The sequence below is a fragment of the Halichoerus grypus genome, chromosome 6 (genome assembly GCF_964656455.1).
Source record: "Halichoerus grypus chromosome 6, mHalGry1.hap1.1, whole genome shotgun sequence".
Lineage (NCBI taxonomy): Eukaryota > Metazoa > Chordata > Mammalia > Carnivora > Phocidae > Halichoerus > Halichoerus grypus.
This window is the reverse complement of record NC_135717.1, coordinates 126,824,524-126,847,293: the sequence shown is the minus strand read 5'-3', so window position 1 is coordinate 126,847,293 and position 22,770 is coordinate 126,824,524. Positions and strand designations below refer to the sequence as shown.

Genomic DNA, 22,770 nt, shown 5'->3' with positions numbered 1-22,770 from the left:
AATACATTATATAATTCATTAACTTTACTTTGCCAAGATAACAATTCCATTCATGCATGGAAGATTTAATAATTAACTTAATATTTTGTTCTACTTAGATTGCTTGAACAGAACACAATAAGCTGATTTTAAAAAAGAACTCAATGACAAACAAGCATAATTATTTTATTTTTTTCAAATTTTTATCTCTTCAATCTCTACACCCACCATGGGGCTCAAACTCATGACCCCAAGATCAAGAGTCGCATGCTCCTCTACTAAGCCAGCCAGGCACCCAGAGTAATTATATATTTTAGAATTATCCAAAAGCACATAGCTACATATAAGCAAGTAAAAATCAGTAACAATTTTTCAGTTTTTAAATATTATAAAAAATAGCTCACATACCAAATTCCCTCATACACCCACAGGTTGGGAAACGCCTCACTAGATGGTCTCCAGGGATTCCTTCTAATGTTAAAATTTCAAAGTGCTAGGGCACTATAATAATGTAAGATAACACTAAATTATCACACATCTAAAGTCTAAAGCTGTAATTCTTTCAATCCTCTAACATGAGAATACATGTTACTTTCTTGAAAAATATCTGTGAAAAAATTTTGATTAATTTTGTTGCAAGATACTACAAATGGCTTACTTGTAAAAAGACCTGTGGAAAATCATTCAGGACTGACTCAAGTAATTCAAGGCCAAATGTTCGAGTCATTTCTGTCATGCCTACTAGCCAGTAAGGGGCATCAGCATTAACCAATTGACAAAGGTCCTGGGAAAATAAGTCAAAAAATAAATAAAAAATAAAACATTCACATGCTGGAATGAAATGTGCTTTTCAAAATTCATAAAATTTTTAAAAGTTATCTCTCCTTATATAGTTGTTTTTACTCCTTAGAAACTAAGCACTGGTAATTCAATTCTGACAAACTATTTTGATTGTATAAGTAAACTTTTAAAGAATCATATAACTATTGACAATACATTAGGTGCACAGATAAATGGTTAATAGTCTTTTAATGAAAAACCACTTAAAATAACCCTTTAATAAAAAAAACAGTAAAATTTTCAGTGCAGATAAATCTTATTTTACTTAAAAGATATATTCATGACAAGTAACATAAAAATCAGGTATTTGTATATCAAATTGTATTAAGTAGACCAAGGCTTATTAGTTAAATATTTATGTCATAGAAATTATTTTATATTACCAGTCATCCCTAATATGCCTCTTTTTCTAGTTCTGGGCTTAATTCATTTTATTTCCTTAAAATGAAATGTAACATTTTATCATGTTCCTTAGCTATAGATGCTCTTTAATGTTCTAGAACACTTTTGAAATACTACTTTTGACCCTTTAAAATTTGACAATTTAAAAAATTGACACTTGAGAAATTAAATCAGACATAAAATTCCAAAATCAAAAACTCACACAAAACTATATTCTGTAATAAAATTATTTTTATCAACTGAAATACCTGGAAAAGCATATATGCATCTTTAGCACAAGGTTTGAGGGTGCTGACAGATCTTCTGTTACTATTTCCTTGGACCAGTACTGGTTGTTCTATAATATCTGCAATCAAAATAAGATGGGTTTTAGGGGTGTATAATGACCTTTAATAAATCACATATACTATTTAAAATAAATACATGTTTATGAAATTATAAATTAAAAAAAAAAAGATTTTATTTATTTGACAGAGAGAGAGACAGCGAGAGAGGGAACACAAGCAAGGGGGGTGGGAGAGGGAGAAGCAGGCTTCCTGCTGAGCAGGGAGCCCAATGTGGGGCTCGATCCCAGGACCCTGGGATCATGACCCAAGCAGAAGGCAGACGCTTAACGACTGAGCCACCCAGGTGCCCCATGAAATTATAAACTTTAAATGTAGGCTCAGAACTATGCCTCCAAAATGGGAAAAAAACATTAGGAATTTATTTTTATACAAAATGCCATAAAAACTACTCTTCACTATCTTATGTCACTTTAATAAGCTTAGCATCTTTATCCATATATTTGATTTTCCCAGTCTCCCATTCCCCAATCCCTTTATTTTATGGATTTGAAATTCACATGATCTTTGAATGTGCCTTTAAACATCAAATACATAAAAGTTTACCACATGGTTAATTCCTATATCATCTCAGCATAAACAAAAGAATTAACTGTTTGATCTGCCACAATTACTATGTCAGTTAAAGATACTGACTAGCTAAGCATCAGCTAGAAAGTTGCTTCCCAACTCAGCATTTCTTTGAATACTAAGATACTATTTTCTGTAAATTATGACAGCCTGTTTTAGATAAATGTTGACTTGATGACTACTTGAAAAAAAAAAACGAGGTTCTAAGTATTTCCACCTTATTAGAAAGTATTAAATGAGATACTGGTCTTTAGAGACACAGCTAAAACTACCAAACCAGGAATCACACTGCAGTTATGAATATATAACACATCCAAACTGGAGAACTGCCCTGTTTTATCCTGTAACTTTAATTCTTTCATATTTCAAACTCTAGAACTCAACCTGTATTTACCCTGGGAAAAAAGCAGAAAAACCAATATACCAAAGTAAGTGGAAATATTCTAATAAACCAACAAGAATGCCTGAAACGGGGGCGCCTAGGTGGCTCAGTCGTTAAGCATCTGCCTTCGGCTCAGGTCATGATCCCAGGATCCTGGGATTGGGCCCCGCATCGGGCTCCCTGCTCAGCAGGAAGCCTGCTTCTCCCTCTCCCACTCCCCCTGCTTGTGTTCCTTCTCTTGCTGTGTCTCTCTGTCAAATAAATAAATAAAATCTTAAAAAAAAAAAAAAATGCCTGAAACTGAATGTGAAAAATCTGACCAAAGGTTAACTTCAGGAAAAGTAAAGAAATTATTAGAATAGGCAGCATTACCATTACTTAATAGTATTGTCATTTTTTATCAGTTAATACCAAAAGAACCTCAAATGAAATGACAGATAGCATAACATTAAAAGTTGGGGGAAGGGGGATTACATAGGGATTTTCCCCTATGTAAAAGGGAAAGATAGTTTAATCTTTTGTTTCTTGAGTACATAAAGCAGATAGGTTACTCATGATGGTACCACCTTAGGATCTTTTCAACTAATCATGGGGAATAATGTACCTTTCATCCAATAACAAATGAATAAAACGTAATTTCTATAGTTAAGTTATCAAACTATAAAAACTACTACAGAAACAGTATCTTCAGTTCTCTGACATGTTTCTAAGTTTTTAGGAAATTTTTTAAAATCACAAAGAAAAAGATGTTTAAAATTACAATAAAGGTATTTGATGAAAATATGAAAAGATTAATCTTTACATTACATAAATATCCTTCATTAACACATGCTAATAAGTACAGACAAAAATTCACGTGAGGGAAACCCACTCTTGGAAATTTACCTTAAAGAAGCAATTCAAATGGAAAAAAATATGTAGGAGGACACTCAAAAGAGTACTAAAATACTAAACACAATGTAAGTGTCCAATAGAAAACTAGTTCATTAAACTGTAGAATAGCCACAAAACATAGTCCATCCATTAAAATTTAAATTACAGGGCGCCTGGGTGGCTCAGTCAGTTAAGCATCTGCCTTCAGCTCAGGTTACAATCCCAGGGTCCTGTGATCAAGTCCCGCATCGGGCTCCCTGCTCAGCAGAAGTCTGCTTCTCCCTCTCCCTTCCCCCACTGGTGCTCGCTTGCTCTCTCTCGCTCCCTCTCTCTCTCAAATAAATAAAATATAAAAAAATAAATTAAACAAAGTAAAATCTAAATTACAAAAATAAAAGAATAACATGAAAAATTCATATAATGTCATATTTGGCTAAAAATACATATAATGCAATATTTGATATAAAATGTGAAATTATGCATAATTAGAAATAAACATGGAAAATAGAGTTTATTCTTGGGGTGATAACACTGCTGGGGATTTAGTTTTTTGAACTGCCACTGTCAATATAATAATATTAGTAAAGTAAATATATTTTTTAAAGTATTCTAGTTTTTAGGCAGCCTAAGTTCACAGGGCAAAGACTGAAAATCAAAAGAGAAATCATGGATAGAATAACCACACACTGTGAAAGGAAACCACTTTTTATCACTCTACCTCTGTGTCGTTCATCTTCAGCAACCATCCTCTCAAAAACAACAGTAACAACTTGTCGCACTGTAGCAGCAGCTGTATTATTTGTAATATTATCTTTTGTGAAGTGTAGTCGAAAACAAAGAACAATTGCCTAAAAGAACAATTTTCATTTAGTGAAATAGGACTGAAGAACAGAATAACTATTTATTTGATGTAACCCAAAACTAAGTAATTTACGTTTGGCTATTCCAATCACAGATACTAAAAGTCCCACTCTCTTATACAATAAAATCACTAAAATCCTTGGATTTTGAAATAATTCAAACTCTGTAAATATATAGCCACATAAGTTTAGGTAAGACAACGGGAAATATGCCTTTCACAACTTGGTTCTTTTAACATGTATATAAAAATGTGTTGTGATGGGGCACCTAGGTGGCTCAGTCGTTAAGCGTCTGCCTTCGGCTCAGGTCATGATCCCGGGGTCCTGGGATCGAGCCCCACATCAGGCTCCCTGCTCAGAGGAGAGCCTGCTCCTCCCTCTTCTCCCTGCTCCTACTCTCTCTTACTGTCTCTGTCTCTCTCTCAAATAAATAAATAAAATCTTTAAAAAAAAAAAAAAGTGTTGTGCTTTATTTCCCCAGAATGACTTGTTTTGCAAATAACAAGTACTCAAAGTTTGTTATATCACTAAATCATCTGGAGAAGTATTATATAAATATGCTAAGCATATAAATGAATAAAATTATAATTTTTTAACAAACTATAGAAATGATCCCTGAAAGTATAGTCTTTAAAAATTATAATTTTTTAAAAGTCATTTTTTCTTTTTAAAAATCAACTTCAGGTTGATTAAGGTATAATTTTATAAAATAAACTGTATCTCTTTAAGGTATTTAATTTGATGAGTTCTCATAGTTATATTCACCCATAAAACTACTGCCACAATCGAGATACGAGACAGTTTCATCACCCTAAAAGTCTCCTTGTGCTCTTTTGCCCTCCATTTTTTCCTCCACCTTTGGCTCCAGGCAACCACCATCTTGCCTTTTTCACTACAGATAAGCTGGCATTTTCCACAAATAGCGTTTCATCATTCAGTATGCACTGTTTTTGTGTCTGGTTTCTTTTACTTGTAATATTTGTAAAATTCATCTATGTTGTTCTTTGAATCAGTAATTTGTACTTCTTGATTCCTGAATAGTATTTCACAGTATAGGTATACCAAATATTTTGCTTATCCATTCATCTGCTGATGGATATTTGAGCTGCTTCCCGTTTTTAGCCACTGTGAATAAAGCTGCTGTGAACATCATATACAAATCTTTGTAATGACAGGTGTTTTCATTTACCTTGGATAAATAACTAGAAGTGAAAAGGCTGGATCATATAGCAAGTACAGGTTAAACTTTTAAAGAAAATGCTAGTTCTCCAAAGTGATTTTATAATTTCACACTCCCATCAGCAGTATGTGTGAATTCAGCACTTTCCCACATCATCAACAACACCTGATATGGCTGGTCTTTTTCAATTTTAGCTACTCTAATGGATGTGTAATGATACCTCTTTGTGGTTTTAATTTGCTTTTCCCTGATAACTAATGATGCTGAGCCACTTTCCATGTATTCAATAGCCATCTTATTTTGTGAAGGGTCTGTTAAAAAATTTGTGCAGGGGCGCAGTCTACTTTATTAGGCATCCATCATTAAAGGTATGCAAATTATAACAACTATTATTGAAAGTCCAACAAATTCCTTAATAAATAAACCATTAACTAAAGATTGTTCTTTATTATATTATTCTCTGTACTTTCTGTTCTTTAGAAATACTTCATAGTTTAAAAAAAAACTTTTTTAAAGAGTGAAATAAATAATAGAACAGCTGTTAACATGTTCCAAAGAGGGTAGGAATGGGAAAGAAATGAGAAACCCCTACCATACATGGAGCCTTATCTAGTATAAATGCCAATTACCTTACCCTGATTTCAACTCTAATCTGGGGGAAAATAAGGCACCAGTGGTTTTTAACGTGCAATGTCCATTATCATGGACAGAGAAGTTGCTTTTGGTACAAACAGTACCAGGCTTTCCTCTTTCAGCGAGCTTATTCAAATACTGTCTCAAAGCACTTACGAACTTTGACAACAGGTTTCCTACCTTAGAGAGTGATTCATCATGAACTACTGTATTGGTTGTTAAAAGAACAAGAACTGTTTGAAGTAGCTTAAGTTCTTCAAGACTGTTTTCCATTAGCTGCCAAAGCATATTAATTATATTTCCAGCTGCAGTCTGTAAAATAATTAGTTGAATTATTGTCAGCAAATAAAATATAAGGTGTTTAGGTCCCTAAATAAAAAAAGATGTACAAATATTACCTCACCTGGAGAGAATTTCTTGATCATAATAACAAAACCCATGTTTCTAGATCTATAGATCAAAACACATCTCTCAACTAATTTGAGATTCACAGCTAAGTAATTCTCAAAAAAATAAATTTCTTTAAAATATATCATTTGAATATATGCAAATAGCTGCATACAGTTCTGAGATACCTAGTCAAAAATCAAAGCTCATTTCTACAATATGGGTATATTTCATTTGGACATTTATAAATACAGACATGCAAATTAACTGAGACTGCTACTATTTCATGTATTATTCCACTTACAATATGTATACAAAAAACAAAATGCAACTCAAATTAACAACATATTTATAAAGTCAATTAAATCTGACATTGTTTAGAATGTTACATTAAAGGAAAAAGAATATATACTTCTATTAAAGTAACTTATGGAGTATAAAGTTAAGGTAACACCATTACATTTGAAAGCAGGATGCAGATTTGTAGTGATGAAATGTTTTTTCCTTGTTTTAACATAATAAGGTTAGATACAAACAATTCACTCAAATTAATGAACAACAAATTATCACTTCAGATAATCTAGGAAAATCATTTTTCCTCCTTTTTAAAAAAATTATAAATTTTATTCTCTTCAATGACACTGATCTGTATCACTGAATGGTGATTTCCTAATCATGACATGACAAAATGTACTTCATCTTTATTCATTATTCATGAGTGTTTAATAGTGAGAAAATCTGGTGATCTTTTAAAATTAAGCCATGTCCTTATAGCACATAAACTGTTTTACATTAAATTATCAGGTATGCTTCATTCTCCCCTAATAAAAACTCCTGATTTGATTCTTCGGTGCACAATTGAGATAAAATCTTCACATTACCTCAGACACGACTTCATGTGACATGAGTCTCTGAATGGCGGCCAAACATAGCTGAGTAATCTTTGGCTCCTTGGTTCCACAACCCATTAGAAACGGCTGAACAACCTCTGAGCTGTTTTCTTTCAAGGCTTTATTTAGAACACATATAAAATAAATATTAAATCAAATTCACAAGTAGGAATACATTTATATATTTTCTAGTATTAACAATCTTAATAAAAACCACTTTATGTAAATACTAAAATAGAAACCAAGCAGTAAGAGTTAAAATACTTTGGATGGATACTACAGACTCTGTATCTAAACTACCCTCCTTAGCTACAGCTTTCCCATGCTTTTCTCCTAGCACTATCTTTTGGTTTTTCTCCAACTCCTGCTATAAACTCTTTAAGGACAACTTCTCAGAAGTTCTATCCTGCCTCGGAGAAGCACTCTATTTCTTCAACAGTGCAGAAGGGGAAATACGAAAAAGAATTAATATTCTAGAGAAGAAAAAAGTAATTAGAAATAGTATATACATCATCCCCATCACCCTTCAGAGGCTCTCTAGAATTTCATTACATGCCTTGAATTTACACAGCCCTAATTTCTTCAAGAAATAAACTCATTAAAAACAATAACATTACTCCTCTTATTACTAAAGCATTACTTTAAGTTAATTGGATGCACATGCTGTAATTCCAAATCTTAATTTAACTCCTTCCATCAAGCCAATTCTTTCAGAAGTTTTAAAGTAGCAACAAAAATGTAAAAAGGTAGAAAATGCACAAACTGAAGAATACTTTCTTAAATTTACAAAATGAAATTAAACCAGTATACACTTACTTAATGGCTATACAAAGATGAGTAAGACAGGTCTGTAATCCTCAGAGAATTTAAATAGATAAAATGGAATTCCAAGGAAAGAGAACATTAAACTTATGTGTTTGGTATATGGTTTTCAAAGGTACTACATCCATCAATTATTTTTTGAGGTTAAGACTTGTAACTAAGACATACAAATCTGAGTTTTAACATGTTTTTTCAAAAGAAATCGTTAGAAAGTCATCCACAGTCACCATTAAAAATATAAAACCAGTGTTAACATTAATTTCATCATTTAAATCCCCACCTTTCTTCTCCCAAAGCTCCCTTTATAGTATGCTAAATAAAGCCCACAATCTCCTACAGCATACTCTGCAAAGTCCCTCAGTATGCCAGCATAAATTAGTGATTTAACACAGCTAAGAGATGGCAAATATGATTGGCAAAGAACAGTGTTTCCAAAAGGGCTCCTTGCCTTATTTCCTTGCTTTCTTAAGCATAAAAGTTTTGATTCAAACCCAGAGTCACAAATTTTCCATAACAATGTCTCGAAACATTTATATGAATGGTTAACAAAGGACAGTAAAGCTAAAAAAAAAAAAAAATACTATTCTGAGGCAGTAAATATGCTACCATATTCAAATCTGCCAGAATCTCTGAAGTATGAGGCTATTCCCAATTCTGTTGAACATGCCTAGTCATTAAATGTTGTTTAGGTAGGGCGCCTGGGTGGCTCAGTTGGTTAGGCGACTGCCTTCAGCTCAGGTCATGGTCCTGGAGTCCCGGGATCGAGTCCCGCATCGGGCTCCCTGCTCAGCGGGGGGTCTGCCTCTCCCTCTGACCCTCTTCCTGCTCGTGCTCTCTGTCTCTCATTCTCTCTTTCTCAAATAAATAAATAAATAATCTTTAAAAAAAAAAAAAATGTTTAGGTAAACAAAAATTTCCAATAGTAACAAGTTGTATTTATCATTTTTATGATGTTAACATGTTTCTCATTTGAGTATCACAGTAATCATAGAGAGTTTATAGAGCATGATTTGGCTCAAGTGCACAGTAAGTGGTAAAGCCAGATTTTTAAAATAGGTCTTCTAATTCCTGGTTTGCTATTCTTCCCACAACATTATGCTGCCACTCTTTAAGGTAAACAGCACTTATTGCAAATCGAAGTTAAAACCTTTGAAAGTATCCAAGAGGAACCACTGATCTGCACTGCCTGAAGTCTTCAGATAAATGAAGGAAAGAAACTGTCTTCATAGAAGGAAAAAAAAATACTTTCTTGAGTCTCTGATGACAATGACTTCAAGACACACTTGAGTATCATAAAGAAAAATCAGTGCCAATTAACTCTGTCAATTAAACTATGATACAATGCTTTCTAATCACTTAGAATTGTTCCTCGGGGCACCTGGGTGGCTCAGTCATTAAGCGTCTGCCTTCGGCTCAGGTCATGATCCCAGGGTCCTGGGATCGAGCCCCGCATCAGGCTCCCTGCTCAGCGGGAAGCCTGCTTCTCCCTCTCCCACTCCCCCTACTTGTGTTCCCTCTCTCGCTGTCTCTCTCTGTGTCAAATAAATAAATAAAATCTTAAAAAAAAAAAAAAAAAGAATTGTTCCTCACAATTTCATCCATCAAGGCCATTGTTATCTCTGATAATAGCCATTCTGACAGGTGGTGTAAGGTGATATCTCATTGTGGTTTTGATGTGCATTTTCCTGATGATTAATGATGTTGAGCATCTCTTCATATACTTATTGGCCATCTGTATGTCTCCTTTGAAAAAATGTCTATATAGATTTTCTGCCCATTTTATAATCAGATTGTTTGGGATGCCTCATTTATTGAAAGAATACTTCATTATTGTCTCTGAGGTCATCTTCTAAGCCAATGTCACCCGTTCCCCACATATTGATGCTGGTGCTTTTTTGACCTTACCATAAGATGTCAACAGAAAGTTTCTGTACAACAACTAGGGTGACATTTTAAATAGGAGTCAAACTTATGGGATATCGACAATGCACATAACTCAAATGATGTAATAATAATATGAATACCTATAAACAAGTTCACATATGCACTGAAAAAGAAACCTCCATACTACCTGGCCCACAATGATTCTAAGATGCCATCAATTTTAAGATGCATATCAATTTGGGGAATACTAAAATGTGAAAAATCTGTGCAACTTAGAATGAATAAAATAAGGTGAATTTCAGTGAAATGTTGTATACAGGTCAGTCACAGTAACCCGGGTGTCTCAAGTTAGGATAAATTAAAATAGTATTAAAAATAATTTTTAGGGGCGTCTAGATGGCTCAGTTGGTTAAGTGTCCAACTCTTGATCTTAGGGGAGTGAGTTCAAGTCCTGAATTGGGCTCCACACCCAGGGTGGAGGCTACTTAATAAAAAAATTAATAAATAATAATTTTTATAAATTTTATTTTAATGTAACTCAAAGGAATCAAATATCTATCTCTTGCCTCCTTCCCATTTTTTTCTCCCAGTTTATATAAGAATAAAATAATCAAAAAGGAAGTTTCTATGTTATCCAGAATAAATCATCAATAACAAAAAAGATACAACCTATTGATCTGTTCTTTTGAAGCATAGTGTGAAAACGAAAACATCTACCATATCCAGATCACAATGCAGTAAGATAGATTATAACCAAAAAAAAAAAGTTAGTTTTTTTTTTTCTTCTTTTAAAAGTGATAGTAGTCTTAAACAGAAATTAATCTTGCTCTTCTGAGAGATAGGTGCTCTCTCTTTATATACAATAATTTTAATGACATGCTATTTAAATGGAGCTTTATATAAAAACCTTCCTATGGGCTTAGACTTTAGAAATCACACTGAGGAAAAAGCTGTAGAGCAATAGAGATATCTTGCTCTAACCATTTTTAAAACTCATTCCAGGAAAGAAAGAGAAAAAGGTCAACTCTTTTTAATCAAAACTCTCTATTTCAATTTCCTTTAAAATATAAAGACAGGCTTTTCGGGGGTCAGGAAAATAAAGTTTATTTTTTACCTAAGTTCTTTAATAAACATAACTCCTTTAATAGAATAACACTAGGTTGATAAATATATTTCCAAATTTTATAACTGTGAGAGCAAATGATACACTTTCACACACCTGGAAGAGGTCCAGCAGGTCCCCATATCCTAGGGGTTTCCTTGCTCTGAGCAGTTTCACTGCATAATTGTAGTTTTTATCCTGGAAAGAAAGAATTAAACTAGGATACCCCACTATGAATCACATTAATGGGGGTTAATAAAAGTTTCATTATGATAAATTTTAATGGTCATTAAATAACAAATTGTAATTCTTGTGAAAGAAATAAAATGTGATGTAGACATGACTGCTATCCTCAAAACCCCTTAAAATTTAATTATGGAAAAGACTGATATTTCTAACAACATTAAGAAAATATTTTAATGGTTCAAAAGATCTGAAAATACTTTAAGTGACTCAAGAATAGGAGGACAAATAAAATATGGGCAGTTTCATATTAAAAGTACATTATATGAAAAGGAAGGATTATTCAACAAATGATACTAGTACAATTGGTTAGTAATTTTGCAAAAGAAAAAAAAATCTAGGTCCTCACATCACTCACATATTATTAATTAAGAAAAAAATTTAAAAAAAGAACTAAAAGAAAATAAAAATGACTACTACGTGGAAGGAGAAGGGCTTCCTAAGTGCAAAACAACAAATGAGAAAAGTTAGATTATGTAAAAATGAAAAACATCTAGATAAAAATTTAAAAATAAATGACTTGTAGAAAATATAAACATGATGGGAAGTCAATACTTTTGCTATATAAGCAGCTCAAATAATTTGATAAGAAAACACAAAAACTCAAATAAATGTAAAGTGAAAAAAGGAAATAATATATTCAGAGGAAAATGTTCAACACTAAAGACAAATGTCAATTAAAATAAGAAGTCATTTGCCTGTTCAATTCCCAAAAAGATTTTTTAAGATAATAATCAGGTAAGGATGTTATAAAAATACACTCACATATTGCTGGTAAAGGCATAAACTTTTATCTTTTCAGAAAGCACTGTCTCCAAATACTGAAACATGTCTAACATAAAAGAATGGTTAAATAAGCTACAATCACTTGCTATAATATTATGAAGCAATTTTTAAAAGTTAGAAAAGACAGCATCAAAGGAAAGTACTTAACGATATAAGAATACAAATTAAAAGATTAAAAAGTTTTTAAAAATCCAAGGAAAAAAAGAATAAATAAGAACACATTATGTTGTAGAGAAACTATGCAATCTCTGGCCCACTAGGTTAACTTGTAAGCATGGAATTAATTGCCCCCTAGGTCATTTAGCCCGATTACAGAACTAGCCTACCAACAGACCTCTACCTTACTGATGGTATATTGAAATACACCTTCCCACCGCTGTGAGAATCGTTTACATAAAAACATTAAAATGAATGTGCCACTGCCCTGATTCAAACTCTTCCATCAAGCAGCTCAGGAGGTCACACAAAGGCAATACTTGAATAGTGTATCCAAATAGACCAAACTGTTTTATACCTCTTATATTCAAGTAATCTGCTTTACTTTCCACTTCTACCCCTTATTTGCCTGGCTAACTCCTTTTTAAGCTTTGAGACTCAGCTTCAGATTCCCAGGCTGGGTTGGGTGCCTTCTCTCTGTTCCTGTAATAAAATAAGCCTGTCTATATTTCCAACTTGGCATTTACCACAGTATTAAAATTCTCATTTAGGGTCTGTCTCCTTCATTACTCTGTTATCTGGCTGATATGAACTAAGTATGACAAAATTCATCTACCTGAATCATATAACATGTAAAATTACAGTAAAGACTGGGAAGTAGAAAAACACAGTAGAGGCAGCACTAAGAGACTTACTTGCATTTTGGAGTGACTCACTATTAGCCTACATTGAATGAGGGCTTACTATTTCCTACGTAATGTGTTAACTATTAGTAATATAAGGAAGAGTAAGATATTGATCCTGACCTCGAGTAAGTATGTCCTCTAGAAGAGAAAATTTCTGGCAAAGCACTTCAAAAGGCAAATGGAAGAGCAGGTAAGCTAAACAGAATGAACAGCAGGCACATATGCATTTTCAAGTATACTTCTTATATTTCCATCTAGATTATAGGTGAGTTATACTCATCTCTGCATCTCTCCTAGTGATTCTTACGTAATTATTCCCTTATTAAGAATGTATTTATGATATATTCTATAGATGTTTGTAAGATATCACAAGCATGTGTATTGATAAGATAGAAAATACTAAATAAAATCAGCAGATAAATTATCTTTAACATCAGAAAATAATTCCGAAGTATAATTACTCATTGCTACTTAAAGACTTTTTAGTAATAAGACCGTGTAGATATGAAAAAGGTGAGGGAAACTGTGAGAAAAGAACACAAATCATACATAATGATCATCTATGTGAAAATTCTATATGTATACTGACAATAGCTGAAAGCAGCCAAAGGTAGATGTATCCATTATGGTTTTGAGTATGGGTTAAACACACAATTTTAAGATATCACTTCACTGGTTTCCTTGTTTCAAATATTCAAAAAGCAGATTCTCTGTTTATGTAATTTTTGTATAACACAAGTCTTCTCAGTCAACCTCAAGTATACTATAAGCTGGCTTAATAAAAACATTTTGTAATATATGGTAGGCAAATGTAAGGTTAAGGCATTTGGCCTTGTAAATGAAAAACCTGATGTTGCTATGTCTCATTTGCAGAGCTTTATCTTTAAAGAAAAAGGAAATTTTGAGATAATGATCTGTATATCTGAATCAATGCTGACATTACCTGGCATAGCATTCCCACTTATGTCAGCATTCATGACAGCAGTGAAAACAAAGAAAAATAAACATTAAAGGAGGATGCTTAAAAGAAGGGGAGATGTAAAGCAAAGATTTATTCTGCAATGTAAATAACCTTCCCTTGAAAAATAAATCTAAGAAAACTAAAGTTGGCTAGAAATCTACGCTGAATATCACTGGTCAGACTAGTTAATCCTAATTAAGGGTTCTAATTTTTATAGCAACCCTTTATATTTTCTGAATATGTAGAGATAGCTGAGAATTCAATATCCCATTTCATTTGCAACTCCTCCATTGTTTGGTATCTTTAACATCCATTATAGCACAAAAGTAGTAACCTACAGTCTCTAGAATATAGCTATAGAGTAGTAAACACTTCTCCAGAAATTAAAATTTTTTAAAAATTAACTACAAATTTTTCTTAGTATTAACTGTACTCTAAGTAATTTAGAAACTATATATTGACTAAACTCTTCCTTGTTCGAGAGCCTTTGATTTTCAAGATGATAGTGGTTTAAAAAGCTATAAATTTTAAAGTATCAATTGCTATAGATACTTGGTAAAAAATGCTAGGAAACAGTTTAAGTGCTAATATAGCTCCTCAAGTACATGGCTCTGGACACCATGGATCTTAAAGCATGAACTATCAATTGTATGTGCATAAAGATTTGTACTAGCATGATTTGAATAGAGCTAAATGAATTAAAATGAACAGCCCACCTATACATTAAACTCATACTGACAGAGACAAAATTTTTCTTACTTGTTCTTAAGATTAACCAATTAAACATTTTACTTTGGTATAGAACTCAGCACCAGAGAGTGATCCTCTGAAGAAATCAGTCTATTCAAAAAATCTTCCATCAGCTATAGACCCAATGAAAACTTCTGTTGGTGAATAACTAAGGACTTACCATATCAGCAATTATAGTAGCAAAAGTTAATATTTGTAATGACATTCTAATATGATTAGCTAACTTAAAAATATCCAGATCATAATTTATCTTGAAACATTAGTTTCCTCACAGTAGCTAATCCACCCAACATGCATCTCCCAAAACCCACTAGTCCACCCTCCCAATCCAACCATACCTACCTTTGCCTTTACCCACCACTTTCACTATACCCCTTCTCAAAATGCACACAGAGCATTATTCAGTGCTGTGAATAATTGTTATAAAACTATTTGGTGTTTCGACAGATTGTTCAAAATCAGAGAAGAAGCTATGAGAAACAGATGCAACACAGGAGAGCTCACCCTAAGGGCAAATGTCCAGCAAAGCCCGGGAAGCCCAAGTGAAATCCACCTTCCACCCTTAAAACTGTCCCCAAAAGTCCTCATTTCATTTTGTAATACTCTCTGAGATTTCACCAATTAGGGACTTTTTGGTATCACTTTTAAAAATGTGAAAAGATTTATCAGAGTTAGAGAGATTCTGCACTATTTGGATTTTGTTTCAATTAACTTAATAGGACTGCTTTTCTCCTATAACCAGCTGAGAGCAATAGCACCATTGGAACTGGAAATGCAGACTGAAGGATCAGTGAAGTAAGCCAATGATTAAGTATAAACCCTTGGGAGGGAGTAGCTAGTGTGGAAACCTCACAATACTATGGCAGCATACTGTAGTGGGAAGAACGTGGGCTCTGAACAGCCCTGGACTTAAATCTAGTTCCACCACTTATCATGTGACCTTAGTCAAGTAACTTAATCTCTTTGCATCTCAACGTGCTCTACTATAAAATAAAAATACTTCCCCACAAGGCTGTCTTTTATTAGAGTGGCACAAATGTCTCACATATAACAGATTCTCAGAAAATGCTAGTTTCCTTTTCCATGTTCATTATAGAGGCAAGAAAAAAAAGGCACCAAAGAAAAGAAAGAAGTAAACTGAGTATCAAAAAGAGTGCCAAAGAGGAACTCCTGAAATTCCTCTTTGAAAACCAGGTTCAATCAAGAGAATGTAAGAAAACATTTTTTTCTTTTCTCCACCCCACTCCCATTCTTTCTTCATGACCATACTGTCTTAGTCCTAGGATTCAAAACTCATATAGTACTACTAAATTTGTAATACTACACTATCACCTGTTTATATTATATAAAGATAAAATAGATCTTGGAAGGTGGACGGAGAACCAATCTTTCATTCCATTCAGCTCAACAAATATTAACTGAATGCCTTTTATGGGTAAGGTATGTCTTAGGTGATCAACAAGATGTGGAGGAGAATGCAAATCCTTGCCTGTAAGGAGTTAGTAGTTTTAACCTTTCTGATTTCAGAGAATTTCATAACATTCATCCTTGGCAAACCCAATCAGTTCATAAGTTAGGGACCTTTAAATGTTCTTTATCACTATAAACAACATGCTAGGGCATAAAGGAGAGGCTACAGAAAACTGATGGCTGTTTTCTGGGTTTTTTTTTTTAAGATTCTACTTTTATTATTAGTGAAATTTTCATTAATTGTTGAATTTTTAAGCAAAAAATTACCTGCCAAAATTTCGGTGTTTCGTGCAGCTATTGTTTTAACTTTTATTATTCCTGATTCAGCAGCCTGCAAGAATAAAAATAATTAGAACATAAAACTTACTATCAACATGAATTATCTAGGGAAAGAAATCATATATGATCACTATTGTCTTTTTTATTTTCAAAAACTTCAGAAACTAAGCCTAGTAGTGCCATAAACATTAAATGTAGTAAAATATGATTCATTTGATTATTCACATGCAAACTCGGCACTCTAGTATGTTGCCTTTCTCTGCCTAAGGCACATCTAATCCCTCATGAATTAAAATGTTCATAAAATATAAAAATAATAAACAAAAACAAAGCCTAATGAAAAAAACTAGGTTTCTCTTCCCCATTTCATACCTCCATCCCCACCATTAAAAAAATTGCAAAACACTGCAAAATCAAGTAAAACTGTTTTGGATTCAAAGAGAATGAATAATCAAGAATTTTGTCATTACTTTTAGTTTCCATTTTTTTAAACACCCATTAGATTTTCATAAGGCACCTAAAACACCGCATCATAGGTACAGTTAGCTGGCAGCATTTGGAAGTTATACAGCATTTTACACAGTGCTACAGAACTGTGCTGTCCAATACAGTAGCCATTGGCTACATGCCACCATATGAGGTTAGTCTGGAGCTGTACTCTAAGTATAAAATACACACTAGATTTTGAAGACTTAGTAAAGTAAATGTAAGCTATCCCTTAAATATTTACACTGATTAAATGTTGAAACAATATTTTGAATATATTAGGTTAAATTATATACTAATAAAATTAAATGCCTATTTCTTTATATTTTTAATGCAATTTAAAATTACACATATGGATTGATTGCGTTTGTGGTCCACATTATATTTCTATTGGGACAGTGTTGACATGTAACACTGATATATAACTTCCACCATGGAAACTAAGAACATTTTTACTATCAAGAAACATGCCTATTTTATACTTATACCGGTCTCCACACTTCCAAAAATAATATATAAATATTCATGTTATATGTCTAAGTTTTCCTATTAATTTGCTTGCTACTTGCTCCCTTATTTTGTTATCTCTTACTGCTTGCTAAGGGACAAGTGATAGCAGGTTCTAAAGGTTTAAAAATCATTATGGAAAAACACCCGTGTCCTGTGGGTTCCTAGTGTGAGGAGCAGTGGATAAATGCATAAAATAAATACCATATTGTAGGCTATACTATGTATAGTATATGATCTTTGTCATTTTGTTGGTTTCCAAGCATGTGAAGCCCTTGCCTGTGTCTGGAGATTTCCCAACTTCATGAGTTTTGATGCAAGATAGAGCTTATCTTCCACTATTAAAAATGGAAAATGCCAGATACTTGCTTTCCCACATGCCCTGGGAGCCTATTCTAATCCAAACAGACACACCTAGCAGAGATTGTGAATATGGAGGCTAATGACAAAGAAAAGCAGAGACAAGAGAAAATTCTTTCTGATGACAGCAATAGTGGAGGTGACAGCTACTTCCCAGGGCAGTAAGAGCAGAACCAGTGGCAGCACAGAGGGGCCAGTGCCATCTCAGGTATCCAGTCACTTGTTCGGCAGGGAACAGCAGGTTCTAGCTGTTTAGCTTCCCTTTGTTTCTGCACTTTTTCTAAAGCTGGCTCTATCCAGCCTTCTACCAATTATGTGAGCCACTCAATATTTATCAGTAAACTTCATTTCTGCTAAATCAGCCAGAGTCAGCTTTCATTGCTCAAAATTAAGAAGTCTGATACATTAGGAGTTACTTCTACAACTTTAAGAAATGGAAATGTCCCAAATTAAATGAACATGACTACAAGCAGAAATATAGGCAAAATAAAATTCTTCAGGGAAAGATGACTGATTTTCTAATTATTTGGGGCAGTGCGTGTTAGAAACACCAAAGGCTTAAAAAAAATCCTGATGCCCAGATTGCAACACATTCCAAGGAATGCCAATGGAAGCTAGGCATCAGTATTTTTTCATATCTTCAGGTGAGTCATCATTTTCAAGCTCTTCCCCTCTTCACTACTGACCATTTGAACCCCTTATATATTCAAATTCAACATATCTTTCTCCTTCAGCATCAACAAAAATTGGTCTAACTGAACCATCATAAATACCAACGTCATTTGTCCTGACTCTGAATTCTAGCTAGTCTGACCTTAACAGTTTCCAAAATGAGTCCTACAGCATGCCAGATACCAGATGTCAGTAAAAGATTTCAGATTTGCCAGACACTATTTTGATTCCCTGAGATAAATTAATAGTCTATCCATGTCTGTGTCATAGAGAAGTATAAAGAAGTATAAATATATAAGCTGTAAAGCGTATAAAATGCTTAACAATTATTTTTATACATACACAATAAGGAAAAGGAATAAGAAGTGTTTTTTTTTAGTACAATAGTTCCAAAGTAGTGTTTTAAGAGATACATAACCAGTATTTTCATTCCTAAACATAAAAAATCACCACAAGGACTATTTGTTGCCTTAGAGATAATTAGACCTATCTCAAGAGTTCCCCATTTTTTACACACAGGTTTCTACTCTCAAACTTTGAAAATGTAACAGCTTATTCCCTAGGCACCCTGTGTGGCTGGAAAGTCTATCAGTGTTTACTGACAACATTTGTATACCAGTTGCCCCCTAACCACTGCAGTCTTACTTCATACACAGGCCTAGCTACATCTTCAAGAGTGTCTTTTATAAATGGAGGTATTCAGACTCAGATTGCCTTCTGCTTATCAAGGATAGTCTATGTGAAGAAGAGTCTTTAAGTTCTTGCTTTAAAAGTATCCTCTACTCTGATCAGGTATCTTGTATATCCATAAGGGAACTACTCAACTATAAACACAGGTTGTTTTTTTTTTCCTGAATTGGCCCTCATGCCAATTAAAAAAAAAAAAAAAGTTGCCATTTCTGTGGACTTGGATAGAGATTGCATAGGCTAAGGTGGGTAGTCTAATATCTCTATTCCTGGGGGTAATCTGAGTTAGGAAAAAAACACCAAAATTAAATACACTGTAGTATTTAATACTTTTTACTCTTAAAATTAATCTCTCTCAAGTAATATTTTTTCTTTTTTTCAATATTCTTTGCTTACCCAAATAGACATACTCACCAGGGACTTTGGCACAGAAAAACAGAGACAAAGAGAATGTGGACTCCTCTCCCAAGACCATCTAGAATATCCTTGGCCTCACTTCTCTTTCAATAAACCCTTCCTGGGCAATCTCATAATTCCATGGTTTCATCAACTTTCTAAATGCTGAAGACTCCTAAACTATATTCCTGTCCTTGCCTGTCTCCTAAACTACAGGACTTATTAACCTAATGTTTAAGAGGCACCTTAAATTCAAGATATTCAAAATAGGTGTCATCTTGTCCCTCCCTCCACACACTTCCACTTCAACCCCAGAAAAACTTGTTTCTCCTCCCTATAATTAGTCTCTCTTTTTCTGAACAGCAGCAGCATCCATCCAGTCACTGACTAGACATCTGTAGTTTCTCCCTCATCCCACAAATCACATCAACCACAAAGGCTATGTAGTAAGCATATCTTATACTTCCTTCTCAAACCCCACTTCTGCACCTTAACTCAAACTTCTCATTATCAACCTAAACTATGAGATTTCTCTGCCTATAATCTTGCCCTCCATTCCTCCACTGATTCAAATTTTCCATGGTTCCCCAGTGCCCATCCCTACTAGTGTTTCTCAAAACTGAGTAGTGTAAGGACATCCTTTAAAAGAAAAAAAAAAAAAAATCACCTCATAGACCTACCCAGTTACTGACAAATCCAAGCATGTATAAATCAAATTAGGAATAAATTCCTTATTTTTACAGCTCTTAAATTGTAAACCCAATAAATTCACAAGTTATATACAAACCCAAATTAACACTAATTTAATGTGACAAATAATGCTTTGCTGAAATTAAACCACTGCTGACAACATGAAGATAATTGTAGACTTATGGAGTGGGCTCTCCTGATTTTGGCACTCTTATAGTGCCATAAGCAAAGACAGAAATAATTTCTTCCATCAACTTTTTTCTGTGGCAACTATCAAAAAGCTTTTCCATCTTTGTGGGCTATCTATGGTTTGTACCTGTAACACTTTATCCCAATCATCTCATTACATGTCTGTTCCTCCATTCTAGTATAAGCCCCATAAGGACAAGAAATATATTCCATTCATCCCTCCATATTACTAATGCCTAACACAGTGCCTGGCATACAGGAGCTACATAATAAATGTTTCTAAACAAAAACATAAAAAGTTCTAAGTAGAGGAGGAGACTTCATTGCCCACTAATTGAAAAATCCAGAGGAAATCTGACCCAGAGGAAATCTGATGCAGAGATTCACAAGGCCATCAGGGCTGTAGTTCCACTTCTCTGCCATTCTGTTGGATCTGTCCCGTTCCATGGTAGGTGCATCCTTGGGCTGCTTCCAATCTTGGCAATAAAAATAGTTGCAGCCATTCTACACCTCACAATTTTATATGACACTATCTATCAGAGAAAGGTCTCTTTCAGTAGCTTTTAAGAAAGAAAGAGGAGGGGCGCCTGGGTGGCTCCGTTGGTTAAGCGGCTGCCTTCGGCTCAGGTCATGATCCCAGGGTCCTGGGATGGAGGCCCGCATCGGGCTCCCTGCTCAGCCAGGAGCCTGCTTCTCCCTCTTCCTCTGCCTCTCCCCCTGCTTGTGAACTCTCTCTCTCTTTCTCTGTCAAATAAATAAATAAAATCTTTAAAAAAAAAAAAAAGAAAGAAAGAAAGAGGAAAGTCCTTGCCCAGGAGCACTCACTGGCATTATGTAACTTGGGATGAAATGAAGGTGAGGATGGTGGGGGGTGGCAAGGGTTTAAACTAAATTAAACTAATCAAGGTATGGTACCCTGAAGGAAGGAATAGATTAATTCACCTCAATCCAAAGGTTTAGAAATGAAGGAAGAGTGCAGCCTACTACTGAAGGAAGCAAGAGGAAATGGATGCTAGAAAGGGAATTAAATGTCCACTACTTGAACTAGGGACAAATTAAAAAAAAATGAATGCTGTTTCCCTTCATCAAAGCTCCTATATTATGTTTTTTTTCTATGTTCTGTTTTTCAAAAAACGTTTTTCTCCTCTATGAAAGTAGACCTCAAAATCAGAACAAATTTACCAAAGGTCCAAATTAATTATTCACAAGCATAAAACAAGAGCTAATGAAGTAATGTGAAATTCATGTTAAGAGCAACTCGGATTAAAAAATGTACTCAGAAGACATCAGGGAGATATAAAGCTGCCTAAAGACTTACGATTTTAGATGTCAGGTAAAATCAAAAGACCTAAAGTCAAGTCGACACTTGGGAATAGGGAGATCTAGAACACTCCCTAGAGGACAATATGCTCATAAAACAATGAATACACGGAAACCAATATGATTTTCTTTTGTAACATTCAATTAGTCTACAATCCCAAACTTTGAAAGATATATACCTACATGGCATCTTATTCAAAACCTCTGACCAAAAACAAAAACAAAAAAACCTCTGGCTTCTAGGAAAGAAAAAACTTTAACACATCAAAAGAAAGACTGAAATGCAAATTACATGTGGATAGCTAAAATATATATGTGGTATGCCTATATATATGGTATCCCTTTTCTTTCCTTTTAAAAAAATTTAATCTCCCAACAAGTAACTAATTAATACCTCCTAGATATACAAATGCTTTGCATTATGGTGAACAGAAAGATAAACCAGATGTAAAACTTACCCTTAAGGTGCTATTTAGATTCCCCCCCCCCCAAGAAAAAACCTAAAATAACTATAACAGAAGGTAAAATATAAGAGTTATAAGGAAATAACTTATAAAATAAGTTTAAATGAAAGTTAAGAAAACAGAGGAAAACATATTAGCTTGAAATCCTGGGCAGGAGTTTTTTAACAGTTTTTGCTCTAGCAACTATCAGTACATGGCACACAGCATGTACTCAAAAACTATTTCATGAACAAATGAATGAAGGGAATGATGAAAGAAATTAGAAAATTATCTTGGGGGCACCTGGGTGGCACAGTCAGTGGGACATCCAACTCTTGCTTTCAGCTCAGGTAGTGATCTCAGAGTTGTGTGTCAGGGTCGTGGGATCAAGACCTCCATCAGGCTCCATACTCAGTGCAAAGTCTGCTGGAGATTCTTTCTCTCTCTCTCTCTCTCTCTCTCCCCCTCTGCCCTTCCCCCCTTCATGCGCACTCTCTCTCTCTCAAATAAATCTTTAAAAGAAAAAAGAAAATTATCTGTA

General features: G+C 34.0%; 1 protein-coding gene across 4 annotated transcripts in view; it reads right to left on the bottom strand.

The window, feature by feature from the left end:
• The window catches only part of MON2 (MON2 regulator of endosome-to-Golgi trafficking), a 102,637-nt gene that overhangs the window by 71,544 nt on the left and 8,323 nt on the right, over positions 1-22,770 (bottom strand). For 2 of the 4 annotated variants that reach the window (XM_036122872.2, XM_078076210.1), the window contains exons 2-7: positions 16,468-16,531; positions 7,332-7,459; positions 6,244-6,375; positions 4,109-4,238; positions 1,470-1,567; positions 638-763 (exon numbers count right to left, since the gene is read on the bottom strand). In XM_036122872.2, the coding sequence (XP_035978765.1) occupies positions 638-763; positions 1,470-1,567; positions 4,109-4,238; positions 6,244-6,375; positions 7,332-7,459; positions 16,468-16,531 (678 nt within the window). Of the gene's footprint in view, positions 1-637; positions 764-1,469; positions 1,568-4,108; positions 4,239-6,243; positions 6,376-7,331; positions 7,460-11,265; positions 11,347-16,467; positions 16,532-22,770 lie in introns of those variants that run through there. The other 2 variants (XM_078076212.1, XM_078076211.1) reach the window with 2 other exon arrangements.